Source organism: Mugil cephalus, chromosome 16 (genome assembly GCF_022458985.1).
Source record: "Mugil cephalus isolate CIBA_MC_2020 chromosome 16, CIBA_Mcephalus_1.1, whole genome shotgun sequence".
Classification (NCBI taxonomy): domain Eukaryota; kingdom Metazoa; phylum Chordata; class Actinopteri; order Mugiliformes; family Mugilidae; genus Mugil; species Mugil cephalus.
The window spans coordinates 14,170,452-14,187,798 of NC_061785.1; the positions used below are offsets into that span (position 1 = coordinate 14,170,452).

The 17,347-nt window shown below is 43.7% G+C and overlaps 1 protein-coding gene across 17 annotated transcripts in view; it reads right to left on the reverse strand.

The window, feature by feature from the left end:
* Positions 1-17,347, reverse strand: part of cacna1g (calcium channel, voltage-dependent, T type, alpha 1G subunit) — a 256,906-nt gene that overhangs the window by 149,013 nt on the left and 90,546 nt on the right. For all 17 annotated transcript variants that reach the window (XM_047609737.1, XM_047609734.1, XM_047609733.1 and 14 more), the window contains exons 3-4: positions 16,615-16,726; positions 180-313 (exon numbers count right to left, since the gene is read on the reverse strand). In XM_047609737.1, coding sequence (XP_047465693.1) covers positions 180-313; positions 16,615-16,726 — 246 coding nt within the window. The remainder of the gene's footprint in view (positions 1-179; positions 314-16,614; positions 16,727-17,347) is intronic.

Sequence of the window (17,347 nt, forward strand, 5' to 3'; positions counted from 1 at the left end):
GTCCTTGTTTTGTGCATCTGTCATCGCTCTTCCAGATCCCAGCTTGCAGACTGATAGCGGCTCAGACTTGCTTCGTGTACGTCCTGTACCTGTGTCCGTGTGCAAGCCTCTGGTGTCTATGCACGGCCACGCTTGGCCACCTGTGTGTTTGTGTCTGCGCGTGTACTCGTTGAACTCACCCTGCCAGTACTATGAAGAAGTCCAAGCGGTTCCACGTGTCCCCGAGGTAACACTTTTTGCCGAAAATCCCCAGAGCCACCATCTTGATCACCATCTCAATGGCGAAGAACGCAAAGATGAAGTCGTCAAATTCCTGCATGGAGAAAGAACAGCGTTACGTTAACAGAAGTCCCACTCACGACTACCATTCCGTTACAATAGCGCACTCCTCTGGTTAATTCTATTTCTTCTATTTTAAGCAGTTCGTTCTTTACATACGTATACGTACGTATGCGTATATCAAACCTATACAAATTTCTTGTACAATATGCGTGAACACACATATAACACACAATAAACAAGATTCTCTTTCTGATTTGTGGGAAATCATATATTTTGACCACGCATCTTATTTGCAGAACAGACTTTCTGATGGTGTTTCGTTTCGTTTACATGTTTCAATTGATCGTTCAAGAATTTGACCAGGATACAACATTTATCTCTCAACATCTTGCAGTTAACCAGTAAAAGCCTCGGACAATGTGAGGCAAACTGCTTAGATGTGCATGCCTACATGCTCACAATAATAAGGCTAAGGATAAGATAAGATACTATATTATCTCTACCACAGGGGTCTTCAGTATTTTTCAGACCAGGGACCCTCAAACTGATGGAGAAATTAAGTGGGAACCCCCTACCTACTATACGTGTTCTATATGAAACTCGGCCTAGTGCTATTTATAAACATACATTATTATTATCATTTTGCCTTTAATATTAAGCTATCCCATATCCCTTTACAAAATCTGTTGCATTCATATTAATATGTATTTAAAGAAAATTTGCAGGGAAATTAATCTACTTATATATATATAAAAGGTCTAATCAACCAAAGATTTTGCGGCCCCCCTCTAGTACCTCCGTGGACCCCCTAAGGGTCACAGACTCCCTGTTGAAGACCCATGCTTTACCATATTAGTTTAGCGTGTTAGCATGCTAATATATGTTATTTAGGAAAAATGAACTTTTAACCTAATAATCACAATTCATTCTACTGGTAACATGAATATGTGATGATGTGGCCCAGTGTGGACCTTGAATGTCAAATAATTTAGTAAATGTTTGCATTGTTTCACTGGGGAAAATAAATACAAACTTTGAACATCCCATGACACTAGCCCTTCAAGTGGCTGTAGAGGAAAGTCTGGGGCTCTTCAGCGTTAAGAGCTCTTATCCTATAGGGAAAATGAATGCCTGCACGTTTGTTTTCTCCAAATGATTTCCTACATGTTTGAGATATTTCACTGGAACAACAACTACATGAATCATAAGGGATTTTTAATATCAGCAGGTTTCATCCTGTGGTCACCATGGAATCACTGTTGAAATTTTAAAGCCATCCACAATCCGCTGACAGTCCCTGAAATATTTTAATCCAAACCAAAGCGGTGACTTGACTGTGCAACTGTGTAACACATTGTGGCCATAAACACTGCGTCACGTGATCACAACTTAACCATATGCCTAACAACCGAAGGAACTCGATCTGCCTCCAAAAGTTTCTTCACTCATTTTTCGGGCCAACATCTGCATCGGACTAAGGCGGTAATATAAGTCATACAATATATTTGATTTTTAAAAATATCCCACGGAGAACCCTTGACAGCAGTGTGATCTTTTATTAATTCCTGCAGTGGAATCCTCTTTTCTCTTTGCCCTGTCGTCAGGAGGTCAGGCTCCCTGTGGGTGGGGAAAGGGAAGAGATATAACAGCCTCCTCGCAGCTGCAATATATTCAGCATTTTCCTAAAGGACACTTCAGCATAGCCAGATGCTTGGTGCCTATAAATGACATCGGGCCTAATGAGGGGTTTTGCGCCTTGCTGTGTTAACAGAAACCCAAGTTACAAAAGGCTTGTAGTCCCGAGTATATAATGTAATAACCTGGAACAAACTGCTCATTGCACTAATCAGTATTCCTGCCCTCATTACTGTCCGCCTAGCTGCCCGACTGAGCCAGAGCCCCCCCAAATCATTATCAGACTGGACTGAAGATTAAAAACAAGGGCAAGAATGAGGACACGAGTTGGACTGAAATTAAAAGAAGATAACCTTAATGCATGAAATATGAGAATCAATAAATAAATGCGGAAGGAGAGGAGCCGGAGACGTGGACGGGAAGAAAGGAGCTCAAAGGAAAATAGGAGAAAAATTCTGGAAGGAGATCAAGGCGCAGGACACCCACTGATAGATGAGTCATCCCAACATGAACAGAGAAATGGATAAATATATCAAGCCCTGTTAGCTTAAGGAGAAGCTAGCCTCTCGCTGCTCTAAAGTTCACTGTCAGAAAAATGTAGAGGTTCACACGGGAATGCATGCGTGCGAGAGAGGGTTCACAACTTCAAAATTCTCAACCCGTCCCATCTTTTAAGAGCATTCATGTATTCTGGTTATATAAAAAAAGATTCTACTCAACACATGGGGTTGCACTGCTCTTTCCAAGGCTTAAAACCTATCAGACAGCTGGGATGCTGAGCAAGCAGCTGCCCCAGGTTAACTCCCTAATACTGACCATACATGACTCCAGATGTTTAACACAACACTCATTGACTCCAAAGAGGGAGAAGAGCCTCAGAGCAGAATATTCAGTGATGCATAATCTCCCAAAAGAAAAGACAGAAGAAGAAAAACAACGTGTTTGATCTAAATTTAATCTGGACTGTCTGGAAGCTGGAACTGACTTCTCTATGCAAAGCACCGCATCAGCCATAACGCGTTACACATGATAGGATGATGTGGATGTTACACGTTGTCATAGTGCAATTGTTTGAAACTTTGACATAAACACATGTCACACAACAGCGCTACCTTAACTCCAGGCACATCGCAGAAGTTTCATGTGTTGCCTTTGGACCATTTCAGTCGACAGAGTTGTACCGATGATAGGCAAATACCAAAAAGACCTAATTTCAACTCAGAGGTGATGTAATTGATTTAATGATGATTGAGTGGCCAAACATTTAGCACTTGGAAACAATGTCTATGGTTTGGGATCCTACTGCCAAATTCACAATGAAGGGTTAGTCAAGTCACGGTATGATTTGTTTCAAGAAGATCTCACCCAGTCCTTGCTATTGCTACTCCTAGGCAACCAGAGCATGGAACGTCCACTAGCAACCAACCGTCAGCTACAAAGCAATGAGTTTCAAGCAGATGTCTCTAACAGATCTCTATCTACCACCATATCCCACCCATGAACAGCTGTTCACTTTTTCCTTGGCTGCTGATCAATTACAATAGTGACTTTGTGTTTTCTCGTGAAAAAATGAGAAAACACTCCTTTCCACCTACTTATGCTAGGCTGCCCCTACTGACTTTATTTGACCCAGGACAAACTGTGTGTTCACACTACCAAAGGTTAAATACGATCAGTCACTCAAATGCACCATCAATGTGTCAATGCAAGAACAGGGCCTAAGTGAACATAGCACCTCAACTCTTGCTCTCAACTCAACTCTTGCAATGATTGCAGACATTATGAGTAAGGCCTCTCTCCAGATTCCAGGTTAGAGTAATCTCTGAATGCTATCCTACATCATCAGTAGTCCACTCAGTCCTAGCAAACAGTGGTCAAGTGATACAGCTGACAGGATGCCGTACTGTCGGTGACTTAAAACCATTTATCAACAATCATGTGACTTTACATGTCACTACATAAGTATGCCCCACTAAAATTTCAATGTGTGCCAGACTGTATGATATCACTTTAGTGGTACAATAAATAAATAATGTCAAACCTATTTGCCTAACTCACACAAACTTTTCCTTTCGCCTCTATGGTTGTGGTTTCATGTGTTGTGTTTTTCTTTCCCCAAACTTGATTGCAAGTTATTTCCAGAAGTTTCCTGGTTAGTTGTTTCGTAGCAACGGTCACGCTTGGAGAATTTGGTCTCAAATTGTCTGACACGGTCTGATAATTGTTGTATTGTAGATACAATCGAGGACTACCAGTTGGCACTGACAACCAAGAGCTTTACCACGGTTCTTCACCACACTAAAGAGTACAGTGTAACTTAGTATGAAATGTGTTTGTTGGAGGGTATTGGATGTCAGAACTACTGCTCCGGGGACCCAAATACTGTGTATTTAACACTGCATTCAACTCAATAATTCAATTTGACCCCTTAGATACTAGTATCAGTTTTAACATGGACCCCCGTTGGTCTCCTCATTCTGCTTGTGTTAGTGGTCAGCTCTTCAAAGAATCCTTTTCACATCGTACCACAGATAGACAACAAAGGAACAGCAATCTGATGGAAACCTAAGGAGAACGACCCGCAATCGACAGATGTCACAACCCGAGATGCCCGAGTGAGTGAAAACAAGCATTGTGTGAAATGGATGAGAGCTTTTCACCACCATGCTGAGCACTAAATGGCTGCAAGGCTTCCTCCTCTCATACTCCGTCCTTCTATCTTGTCTCTCCTTTGGTTCAAGAAGGAGCCATTTCTCTCGTCTCTGCTGGGAAATAATTACTCATCTATTTTGCAATAGCTAAAGCCTGCATGCCTGCAGAGACCAGATCATATGAGAAACTCCTTTAAGACTCTGGGTGATGGGGACCGTATCTTTGCTGTCACACACACAACTTCAAACACACATGAAGACGGTACGCAAGCTCATGCGTAGTACTCATGTGTATCGTAACCTGTAGGTGACCAAGCCCCCAGGGACCATATAAATTGACACAGATCTGATGTCAAACAAACTCAACCTTTCCTGCTGTACTCGCTCCACACACAAACACAATCTCTACACACAACTGGGCCTTTTGAATTCATTGAACTCAACAGGACATGCTAGCCTGAGGCGTTCCCACTGGAGCACACTGGCGGGGCAGCACATGGTAACGTGCGCTCTGTAATCAGGATATCGATTTCCTGAAGCTTGTATCACACATCAGTGGAGCGTAGAAACGTGATGCGCGATGCGGACGCGCATAGATTAGACTTGATGAACAGCGCGGACGTTGCATCAATCAGCAGCTGGGATGCGAGCCTCCCCCGAGGCGTCCTATCAAGCCGAGTATTTACTGAAATGAAAACGTGCGCGGGGCTCTGTGTGTCCTACGTCACCACGGTTCACTGGCGGCCTGTCCGCGAGGAGACCAGAGAAACAAACACGCACACGCATACACACACACACCACTGCCTCTGAGGGGATAAGACACCAGTGACCTTTGCTGTACGGCTCGCTGCTCACACACTTCCTAATATCTTCCCTCCACTGCATTTCCTCCCTGTGAAGATTCTCACACAAAGACAGAATATGTTAAACCCAGTCAATCCAATCCCAAACACTCTGAAACAAAGGAGAGTGAATCTGCTGTTGAAGCTGAAGTGAATCAGATAACAGAATGAATGGCAATGCAACATTCTCTGGCGACACCTTTTAACTCCAAAAGCATTTACTTTCGGGCTTAACACGTGTTTCTGTTTTTCTGTTTTCTTCTTCGCTATACAACAGCATATCTCAGAGATCATTTGTCAATGAAACAGGGCCGGCTGGACTGTGAAGCCTTTTGATTTTGCGTAGGTGGTATGCAACGGCCCTCATCCTTCTATATTTATTCCAAACAAGCCACAGTTGCCGCTGCCAGATATGGAAAAGCCTTCACTTCCTGTGCACCAGACAGGGCCCTGCAAAGGCTTACCAGACATACACAGTTTATACCGGCAACTGCAAAGGCCTCATACCGCAAACTACGAGTAATAATTGCTATCAAGGGGCAATTAATTAACGAAACGTAAGCACTTCACCCGTATTATTATCCAAATGTGCTCATAACTCGTTCGTTGTGCCAGTCAACTGCACAGTGTCCGTAGCGTGGACGCGGCTCTTAGACCTGATCCCACAATGCACTGCTTTGCTTTTGATGTGACAAAAGCAGCACATGGAGCGAGTCCAGGAAAAGGAGATGATGATACATTCGCAGTATGTTTAGTGAACGCGGAAGACAGACTTCACTAGAGACAGAGGCTACTGTCTCAGATTAAATCATCTATAGTACAGTCCCACATTTCTTTCTTTCTTTTTTTTTTATTCCATTCTCATCCTATTGCCTTCTGTCTTTCTTATCTCCTCCCTGTTCTTGTCTCCCTGCAGCAACATCTGGATGGGATTCCTGCTGTATGTGAGCTGCTGGCATTTCTCCTCCTCCTTCTCCTCCTGCCGTCCTCCACCGACTTCAATCTCTCACATCTCTCATCACACGCACACACACACACGCACGCACACCGTCTCCCTCTGTCCTGCGGGGAAGTCGTATCGCTCTCCTATTACTGTGATTATGTCTCTGTACTGTATCTTGCTGGGTGCGTGGCTATAGTGTGAGTGCACAGATAATGGTACAGTATATTTGTGTGTGTGTATATATGTGTACAGCGTGTCATCATTTTTCATGTGCTAACATTCAACATTCGGATATGACTATGTGATCTGATAATATATAATCACGCTGAACAGACGCTGCAACAGTCAGACAAATTCTCTCTCCGCGTGTGCGTAGTCTCATGCGACAACACACAACAGCTTAACAGGCCCCTATGTCTGTGTGTCTGTGTGTGTGTCAGCAAGCACAGCATGTTGCATATGTGTGTTATCAATGCATCGAGCTGGTGCCAACATTACACGGCCTCAAATCATCTCTTGAACGCAACCTTTATGTTCTAAGTGCACTTAATCACTAATGCTGAGTGCACTTAAAGCTCTCACTGATGACTCGCCGTGGCTCGCTCACAAATCCGCACGTTCCGGAGCCGTTGTTAGCTGCGGCGCGGCGTCCAAGTGCGCAGCCCCTCGACCAGTAATCAAGATTCCGCGGATCAGAAACATTCCTGCGCACAATTTAAACATGCGGTTCTGCATCCGAGCACAGGCCCCTTTGGGTAAATGATCGTTTAGCCACCAGTCATGTGGCCATTGTGGCTCCGTGCGTCACGGTAACATTGCCTCCGGGTTCATGGGGATTCTAAAAAACTGAAAGTTGAGCCAAGAACTGTATAACAAGGGAAAAAATCACAGCAGTGATGTAGCGTTCCATGAATTATTATGGATGGCCAAAAGTAAACACAGAAATTAGCTGTTATTAAACAGCCATTTTGGATCTTCTTCCAGGCTCACTTGTAAGCTGACTTACTTAATCACTCTGTCATCACAACGGCCTTTTTGTCTTAACATGAAAGACGCTCTGCCGGTATTCAAATTAGTGGCCAACTGAGAAAAACCGCGGCAAAAGTAGTGCATGGATCAACTTTTGTGCAACTTTTTGCTTCTGTCAGTTCAAACGTGGCACAACACTTTTGGAACCCGGAGATCAGTGACGCAGTGTTTCTTTTCTCCTCTGTTCTGCTGTTGAACTTAATGAATCTGTTTGGATAGTGTTTCCTTTGTCTTTCCAGCTACCGTACCTTTCATGGCTAAAGCTCGCGACAGACTTTGGATTTATGCTTCCCTCCGGCTGCTGCCAGCAATGTGAGCACAACACTTGCTCTGCAGGAGAGGGTTCTCCTCACAGGAAACAACAGCAAATATAGAGGGATTCCCACATGTTGATCCTTTGAGTCTCAGGTCTCCTCAGGTTTTATAGAGGGATGAATCACCGTTTGAATATTGCTGTGTCACTCAGAACTCGACAAATGAAGCCCAGAAGCTTCAAAAGGATTCTGTGTTTCCCTATGACTACTGTGTTCTTTTCCGCCAGTCAGCTAAAGGGCATCCTACCAGCTATTAAAGAAATTTCACTGATCAGCCAAAACATTATAAGCAGTGACAGGACAAGTAAATAACACTGACCATCTTGTGACAACGCAATGTTCTCCTGGGGAACTTTCGGACTTGGCATTCGTGTGGATGTAACTTAGACATGTACCACCCACCGAGACCTGGCAGCAGCCATTCCCCAGCAAGATACAGCCTGACACAATCACACACACAAAAACGGTTCAGGACATGGGTCTTCAACAGAGGTTCCTCGACCCCTAGGGGGTTTGTGGAGGTACTGCAGGGGGAGTTGCAAAACCTTTGGTTGATTAGACATTTAAATATATATATTTAATATTCCCACCACAAATTTAAATTTCTTTAAACACACATTAACACTAACAACATCCGGTGCCAGACACCAGAGGACACCCTCAGAAGGCCAATGTCTGATGAGTCACAATTGTTTTGGAGGCATAAACCAGACATACACAATATCTGGCAGGTGGTCATAATGTTATGCCTGATCGGCATAGATGTACAGTGCGCTGAAACAGGCGTCACCTTTCTTTAAAAAATCACCAATTAACATCAAGCAACATCGTTGCAATCACCTTGGACAACCTCAGAAGCCACATGCTGTGAGTCACAATGTGTTTGGAGCATAAACCAGACAACACAATATCTGGCAGGCATATTACGCCAGCGAAAGATGTACAGTGCGCTGAACGGGCACTGATTCGTAAAACACTCGCCGCTCCGGAAATAAATCTCGCCATAGTTGCTATTTCGCCTTGTCAACAAGCCTAACGCCATCATCGCTGGGTCAGGCACACTCTGCGTGTCAACAATCACAGCAGAAGGTGCGCACCACGCACGAAGACAATAGGACGGGCTGACGGCAATCTGCCATTCGGCCAAGATCCACTTCTCGCAGGTGGAGGGAGATAATATTGCGAGAGTGACTTTTCCAGCTCAATCACCGCCACTCACAGCAGCCGGAGCAATGGTGCACACACACAAAAAAACACATAATGTGATGGTTTCTCACGGCTCGAGGCACATATTACACTGACAGGCCTGAAAGCCTCTATGTAGCAGCCTCAGTTTGAAGCTCAATCTCAACAAGAATTGTAAATGTAAATTGTAAATTCTTTGACATCACCTATCTCCTCCTTTGTCACATCCTTCTTCTCTGCGTGCATCTCGCTGTATCCCTGTGCTGTCATTTATTACTTAATCAAGACACAATTTTGTTAGCCCTCTGCAGACATTGTTTTGTGCTGTCGCTGCCGGGCAGACATGATGGAGGGTTAAGTTTGTGCCGCAGCCTTCAGAGCCGAACATGCTCTACTGAAATCTTTCAGTGAGATGATCCTTAACCTTAAAGCAGCTGCAGAGAGAGAGCTAGAGTTTGACATTTCTTTGAAAACACTCTGCTGGCTAAGTCGTTGCTTATATCTGAGAGCAACACTGAGCTGCGGCGTTCTCTGATGCTCTCTGCCTTGTATCAAAGACTTCATCCCAGGTCTGTTTACCAACTGAGATAAAGTGTTAGATATATACCACAGAAAAACACAGCAGCAATGCTGTTTTTTAGTTGCTGTTTGGCATTAGAGATATATACTGCACGAAGGTCACAGATTTTTCCATGTCTGCCTTTGTGTCAGTAGCTTTAGTTTGGGTGTTACAGGGTTTTGAAAACTCTAGTCACAGTCTAATCCCTGGTTCCTCGTGTACACACATTCAGGAAGTATTACAGGACAAAATACTGAAGTTCTGCAGAGGCGTTAACCACTAAGGCAGAGGTATTGCAGGGGGGCTGCAAAATCTTTGGTTGATTAGACATACATTTTTATGTATTTTATTTTAATTTTCCGCACAAATTTAAATTTCTTTAAGTACAAAAGGGATGACTTTGTTGTGTAATATTTGAATAGCTTACTATCGAATGTAAAATGATGATAATAATGTATACTTATCAATAGAGTTAGACAGAGTTTAATATAGAATGTATATAATAAGTAGGGGGTCCCTACTTAATCTCTGAATCAGTTTGGGGTCCCTGGACTAAAAAAGGTTGAAGACCCATTCACTACGGTAACAGATTCAGTCTATTTACCTTTATGAGATTCAGTAATTAACCCTTTTCACTCTCCACTCGACCGACATGCTCCACTTAAGGGTTTTCATTGAGATTTGTCAGTACATTTATCAAAAATTACATCACATTAAAACCCCAGGCCGGATATTAAGAAGGAAATGGAGATGGTTCGGATAAAATCTCATAATTAGCCGAACCTTTGAAATCGTGCCGCCATGTAGTTACAAAGCTGGAGCCAAGCGGCGCGCCATTAAAACACAATGTAAATAACGCAACCTTTCAGCGACACTGACACGATGAGCAGGGGTCGTATTTCATCCAGCGCGGAGGCTGCACACCACTGTGCTGGACGTTCGCCGGGTCAGGAGACCAGAGTTCATTTAGCCTGTGTCTGAGAGGAAAGGCACGGAGGAGCCTGGTTGCGCTCCCTCATTAGCCCCGTCATTAGCACGGCGGCCCCGCTGGCACGACACACGGACAGCTCAAATCTGAGATCGTGGGTGCTAGCACATGTGAAGCACGAGGAAGTATTTAAGTATTTCTGTATGTTGTGAATGTGTGCGCGTTCCAGCCATACATCAACACATACAGCAAGATATTATTACTAAAAAAAACGCAAGAATGAGATAACCTTTGTATGTTGGTGCTGTGGGCTGACAAAGACATGAGAGCGCATCAATCAGGCCTTTACAGTAGAGCACCAACAAAGAACTCACACTTGAGTAAAAGGAATTCTACTGAGTATGAGATCATTAGAGATTACTAGATTGATTTTCAATTAATTATCAAAGATGACATAAAGCATGGGTTTTCAACATTTTTCAGGCCCAAACTGATTTAGAGATTAAGTAGGGACTCCCTACCTACTATATGTGTTCCATATTAAACTCGTCCTAGTGCTATTTAAAAATATACATTATTATTATCATTCTGCATTCAGTATTAATCTATTCAAATAATACACAGGTTCAAACATTCATTTTTTATTCAGTAGTTGGCTGGTGGGAGCGAGCTGCACTGTTAGCTTCTCTTCTGCTAATATTGCAGCATGCGTCACAACCTGACAGTCTGCGTGTAGTACGCGGCCTCAGCACGTGATTGGCTCAGCAGCGATAGGGGCGGGTCCTGCTGTGCACAGGAGGCTTAGATTGACAGTTCTCAGCTCGTTCTGTGTGAAACGGTGCGCTGTTGAGACATCTCCAGTATCGCTGGCTGATTAAAGTATTAACTGAAAGATGATGTCTTCTGCCTCCATTTACCCCAAAATATGTTTGATTTATGTTGATGTGTATTTAAAGAAATTTACATTTGGGGGGAAAATTTGAAAAACAAAACAAAAAAACATATAAAAATGTCTAATCAACCAAAAATTTTGCAACCCCCCAGCAGTAACTCCGTGTACCCCCTAGGGGTCGCAAACCCCCTGTTGAAGACCTATGACATAAAGAATATAAAGACAAGTTCTTTGAGGCATATTATATGTTAAAACTGCCTCACTGTGCTATTCACTCGCCAGTTTCTCATTGCAAAGAGGAAAGTGTATCAGAGGAATGAGGTTACCTGGGGAGACAAGTTGTTGTTCCCCCAACACAAAGCAATCACATCAAATCTGGTTTATTCAATCAGCCCTAATCAGTGCATGCTTTTATAGTTTTGTAACAGGGATTTGAAATGATTTAATTTCCATATTTGGTCTTCACACGTACTTTTACATATTTTCACCCAAAGCCTGAACTTTGCTGTAATGCAATAAAAGCGAACGCCCAGATATCGCAACAGATGACTTTTCACCAGGATTACGCTGATGACTTTCAGTCAACAATATGGTACGTCAGGCTCAGGAGTTTTTTAGGAGACTATAAAAAAAAAAAAAAAACGACTTAGATTAGGTGCCAAGAATTGCTGTCGTTATATTATGTTGTCAAAACCAATTTGAAGTGTCTGATGTAAATTACTTTACTCGAGGTTGTAAAGTCAAACGGAGCACCTAGTAGGAAAGGAAAAAAAAAAGATGAGAAAGAGGAGAGACTGAGGCAACAGCGTGTCAGGAATGCGAAAGTGTGATAACGAGGAAAAGCGAGAGATGTGAATAGTGAGAAAAAAGGAGAAAAGTCAGTGTGTTCCAGATGGCAAGAGGCGGATCAAAGGCAGAGCCGCGCAGGGCACGTGCCTTTACGATCTCTTAACATGATGGGAGAGATGGAAATGGAGGGAGCCGGGAATTAATAAGAATGCATTTGCAACCTCTAGGCGGTGTGCATTCATCTGCACTCCAGAGAGGAGGCCCACTGAATTAAATCACATCTCATATCCTCCAGCGGAGGAGATGGACGGGGTCGACAGGGCCGGGGCAGCCCTATAAACAGCACACTCCACACCCCCACACCCTGATTCTCTTCTTCATCTCAACGCACCAAGTTCTCCATATTCACCTGTCTTATTCTGTCTTCTGTCCATCCATCAGTCTTCCTTCACCCATCTCATTTCATGCCCCCCCCCTCCTTTTTCCTTTTTCTTTGCTTTCATCTTCCTGTCGTGATATCTCATTCCCTTTTTCTTTTCTTCTTCTCTACTTTTATCTTCCTTCCTTCCCTGTTAAATTTTCATCCGGCCACTTAGTTCTCCAAGTCTTCCCTTCCCCTCTCCCTTTCCCTTTTTCCCGTTTCATTATTTCATAAGAGGAAATGAAAGGAAAAGGAAGTGTGTTTTAAAACGCTGCCCATCAGCAAGTGCTTTACCCACTAAACGGATTTTAACACCAGGCAGCACGGACGTGAGACTTTGCATTTTTGTTATTTTTTTTCCCTAAATGATAGATATCTCAATTTAGGCTGAATCAGACCTGAAGTCGTGTTATTTTCTTGTCCACTGACTCAGTGAAATTCAGCAGTTTCAATCTATTTGGAGGCACTTTGCGAGCACATTATCTCCTCGCCGCACAAGATGAACGGTGCCAGATAATGCAGATCTGTTCCGCTGCACCTCGCCCTGTTGTTTTATTCCCTGGCCCAACGCGGAAGAAAAATGTTTCTATCCTACGTGCTCACCGACGAGAGCCACAGTGCCCTCCCATTAGTATTTGTTGGGTTAAAAGGAGGTCAATAAATGAATAAATGGATACGCCCATGCCCCCGCGTTGTTGTTTGTTTTGCGTTTCAGATCAAGCAAAAGGAGGGAGCTGCAAAGGCCACATATGCGGGGAAATACTGTGCCAGTAGCTCTTTCTGGGACTCCATCAAATGCATTGCTGTTAGAAATGTTTGTGTGTCAGTGTTCTTGCTCTCGGCCTGTCTGTCTGTTCTGCTTTTGTTTGAACAATGCCTTTGCTGGCTCATGATCTGTCATGCAAACATTGTGTTGCCTCGCACAAGTCTGGTGTTTTGCCGCCCATTACTCTGCACTCGCTGACGTTATCTTCTCGTGATGGCTTCTGTGCGTGAGTGCTGCCTAGTGTGTCTGTTGTTTCCCCTCATGCTCGTCCCTGTGGAAGGCCTTTCATTTGGGCTGTACTTGTCTTACTGAATGAAGCTCACGGAAGATAAATGGATACATGGGAATAAAGTGTTGCGCTGTCATGTCCCCGAGTTGTTTCTTTCACCGGAGCATCTGGAAAAGTGTTAGCGACGAAAAGTTCCCAGTGCAATGTGTAGTCAACAAGCGGCAGGGCCCATTGAAAGAAGTTGGTTTCTCATTTCTCATTAATTCGATTTTGTTTGTATAACGCAATAACAATACCGATTGTATACATAAGACGCTCTACAGTATCAGGAACCTGAAGCCCCCGAAGCATGAGCTAAGGTAGTGCTGACAAGAGCAGAGGAACTGGAGCAATTCTTGAGCAGAACGCAGCTAGTGAGAATAAAGTGAAGGACAGGAGGTGCTCAGTGCATCATGGGAAGTCCCCCAGCAGCCTAAACATATAGCAGGGAGACGGAGTTTTAACAAAAACAAGAGAGTGTGTCTGCCTCCAGAACCCAACTGGGAGCTGGGCCTGGTAGCTGAAAGCTCTGCCACCCATTATACCTTCTGAAACTCTGGGAAGCACAGGTAAGCCTGCACTAACCTAGGCACAAAGTAACCCCAGAGAGTAATATGGGACTTTGTGGTCTTAAAGATAAGAGGGAACTTGGTCTTTAAGGGCCTTGTTTGTAAGGAGTATGATTTTAAATTCTGTTCTGGATCTTACAGGGTGCCAGAGAAGGGAAGCCACCTGTAGCCCGAGGCTCCTCGTCTAAGAGTTCACTGTGGCTGCTCCTTCTGTTCCATTACTTTCTGTTTCGCAACATATTTTCGGGATTCCAGAAACGACCATTGACTTGTTTCGCAAACGTATACTTGATGAATGAGCGCAAACGTACCAAGTTAGCACACCTCACTTGAATAACCTCTGACTGTAAGAAAAACCCTGCATTACATAACTGGGGGTGTGAGATTTGCAGGCACCAAGGGGCTCTCAAAAGGACGTAACCACACAGCATTTTGGGAATTATATAACTTTTAAAAGAGGTCATTTCTGCAACCATGTGAGCAATCAATAGAGTATATCGTATGTCTGACCAAGGGGTTGGGAGGTAGGCGTGGGAAGGCCAATGTAGCTCAAATACAAAGATAACAGACACACTTTTGAAAGTCTCTCCTCAAGAGACATTTTATCCTGGAATCCACAGTGTTGCACATGAGAAGCGGAAGAAATGGTAGCATAAGGGGAGGAAGTTGACAGCCTGCTTCATCACATTCGAACAGCTGGCTAATGACAGCAGGAAGGGTGCGAATGTCAGGTTGTGGGTTTGAGAATGATGTGAAACTGACAAACGCTGACACCATCAGTTCCATTTGGTCTGATAGGCAGCTCTGGCAGAGGGTGTTCGCAGCTCCAAAGTACGTTGCTCAGACTTCCACAATTATTTTTGAGATTTGTCTTAGTTAAGAATTAATGAAAGTTAATCCAGAATCACTGGATAGGCCCTTTAAAATATTTATGACGATTTCAACATGTTTTTTTCTCTCTCTGCATCTATTTGGTAAGCAGCTTCACACAAGCTATTTGAAAATTGTAAACTGTTACTCATTACATAAGACTGTTACCAATTAATGCACATCAATACAAACGCTCTTACTGTGGCAGGGGCAGTGCAATTGACAGCAAATGTAGGTTTAGCCGCGGGGACTGCAGGCAGCTCTCCAGAAGTCTCAATTAGTGTTCATCCACCCTCCAACTCTCAACAAAGGAAGATGAAGCCTGAATTTTAAAGTTACTGTTGAATTTTTCTCTTGTACATCAGACACTATCTACTTCACCCCACATGTTACCCGGGAGATAAAGGCCTGGACATGTCAAGCCAACATCAAAGATCTAGTGGCAACAAAGGACAGCTCTGACGTCGCCCTTTGCTGCTGTGCCTGGACCAAAAATTTGCACTTAAACACACCACCAAGACTTCCCCCAAAGGCTAGCTAGCAACAAACAGCTCCTGACCTACCTCTTTTTGCCAAGCAGAATAGCCTATTGGACTCACCTCTCTCCCCACGACTCTATGTTTCACTTCACTCTGTACTTTACACAATGCTGAATGGAAGTGTGTGGCTCATGTTGGGGTTGAAGTTATTAATGCGGATCAACAGTAACTTTAAACTGAAATCACTGCAGCACATAACGTCTGTGTGGTCCTACACGTCAGACCACTATGACATACGATAGAGCTAAGGTTAAGCATAGCTATAGACCCCCTCACAGCTTGTAAACAGTGTGATGTATTGTAAGGGGCGGGGCTTAGCTGGAGGCAAAACAGACTACCTTGTAAACGCCGGTTAGCGTATTTCAAGAGACAGGAATGGACAAGGATATGCATATTTTAGAGAGTACACTAATACACTCACACTCTACTGTGAAGAGTAATGTAGCAAATTCAACTTCTGCTTGAACGCCCCTTAAAGATACAACTAATGTTGAGTTAGCTAGTGGTTAGCATTACCATTAATACATGACAAGAATTCAACAAATAATGATTAACTTAACCAATCCTTTCTTTTAATCGCGTTCAACCGAAATCGTCTACGACTGTCAGGTGCTGGTATGCGATGAAACTTGGTGAAAGTTAGTGTTTTTGCTGTTTCAGTTTTGGCCCCAATAACGCAGCAAGACGACAATTTCGCGGTTGACAGTGACAGTGTTCGCCTCAAGCTTCCCTCTGTTTTGCCTCCAGCTAACGTTGTGAAGTTACGGTGACGTAGGTCATGAAGGGGTCTATACCAGTCTTTCCACTAACCCAACTCCTGTTAAGGGGAACCAAGTTCAATGTGTAACAGGAAGTAGCACAACCACTCACTTTCAGTGAGTGCAATAATACACATCTAGGAATACTGATGTACTGAAAACGAAAAAGAGTTCATGGATTCTTCTTTTCAGCCTCCTATACCGTTTTTGCACATCAGGACACTTGCATGCAATGGTTCATTTAGCAATATAGTTACCTTTGGTCAAGCATGAATTATGGTCAAGTTTTGCTTTAACATTTATTAAGCAAACTGCAAAAAGAAACAAAAAAACATATTTAGCTCACATCACATAAAGGATAAAAATAATCTTACCTGTAGGATCTTGCACCTCTCAGAGTCACAGTTGATGTCCTCACATGGATGAAACATGCCCAGGGTCACGCAGTTCAGCAGGATCACCAACATCGACGCTCGCTCGAACCACGTGCGGGACAAGAGTTAAGGAATACAACAACAGAGAAGTGACAACCAGCAGAAAAAAAAGAAAAAAAACATCTAACAAACACATTTCTCTAGGCTTTCTCCAGTGACCTCATTATGCCAACCTCGTCTAACAAAGTGAGGCACGTTTGCCTCCTCCAGTCCAATTCACAATCAAAATGGTTTTTGAGAGGAAAATGAGCCACAGAGGAATCCGGGAAATGGGAAAGCCCACCTGTGGCTGCTCCAAGTGGCAGTCAAAGCTCCCATTTCCTCCCGTTAACCAACGATCTGTTTGCGAGGCGCATTGGAAAATGTTCCAATTGTAAGCGAGGGAGCTTGATAGGCACTTTAAGAAAAAGATTGTGTGAGGCAAAACCAAAGGCAGCAGAGGCAGACGCTGAGAGACTGGAGTGCTGACTAAGACAAGGCAGAAGTCTTAGACCTTAGAGTTGGTGAGTGTGAGGATGTCTTGATGCATGGAGCAGGAATTTTATTGACTGAGAGGTCGAAGTGGGCAATCCTGATGTGGTTAGGCCAAACGCCAGCCTGAGCAATGTGACACTGATCAATGAGACGGAACACAGTTTAGGCTGCTTTTGTGCACACACACACACACACAGAC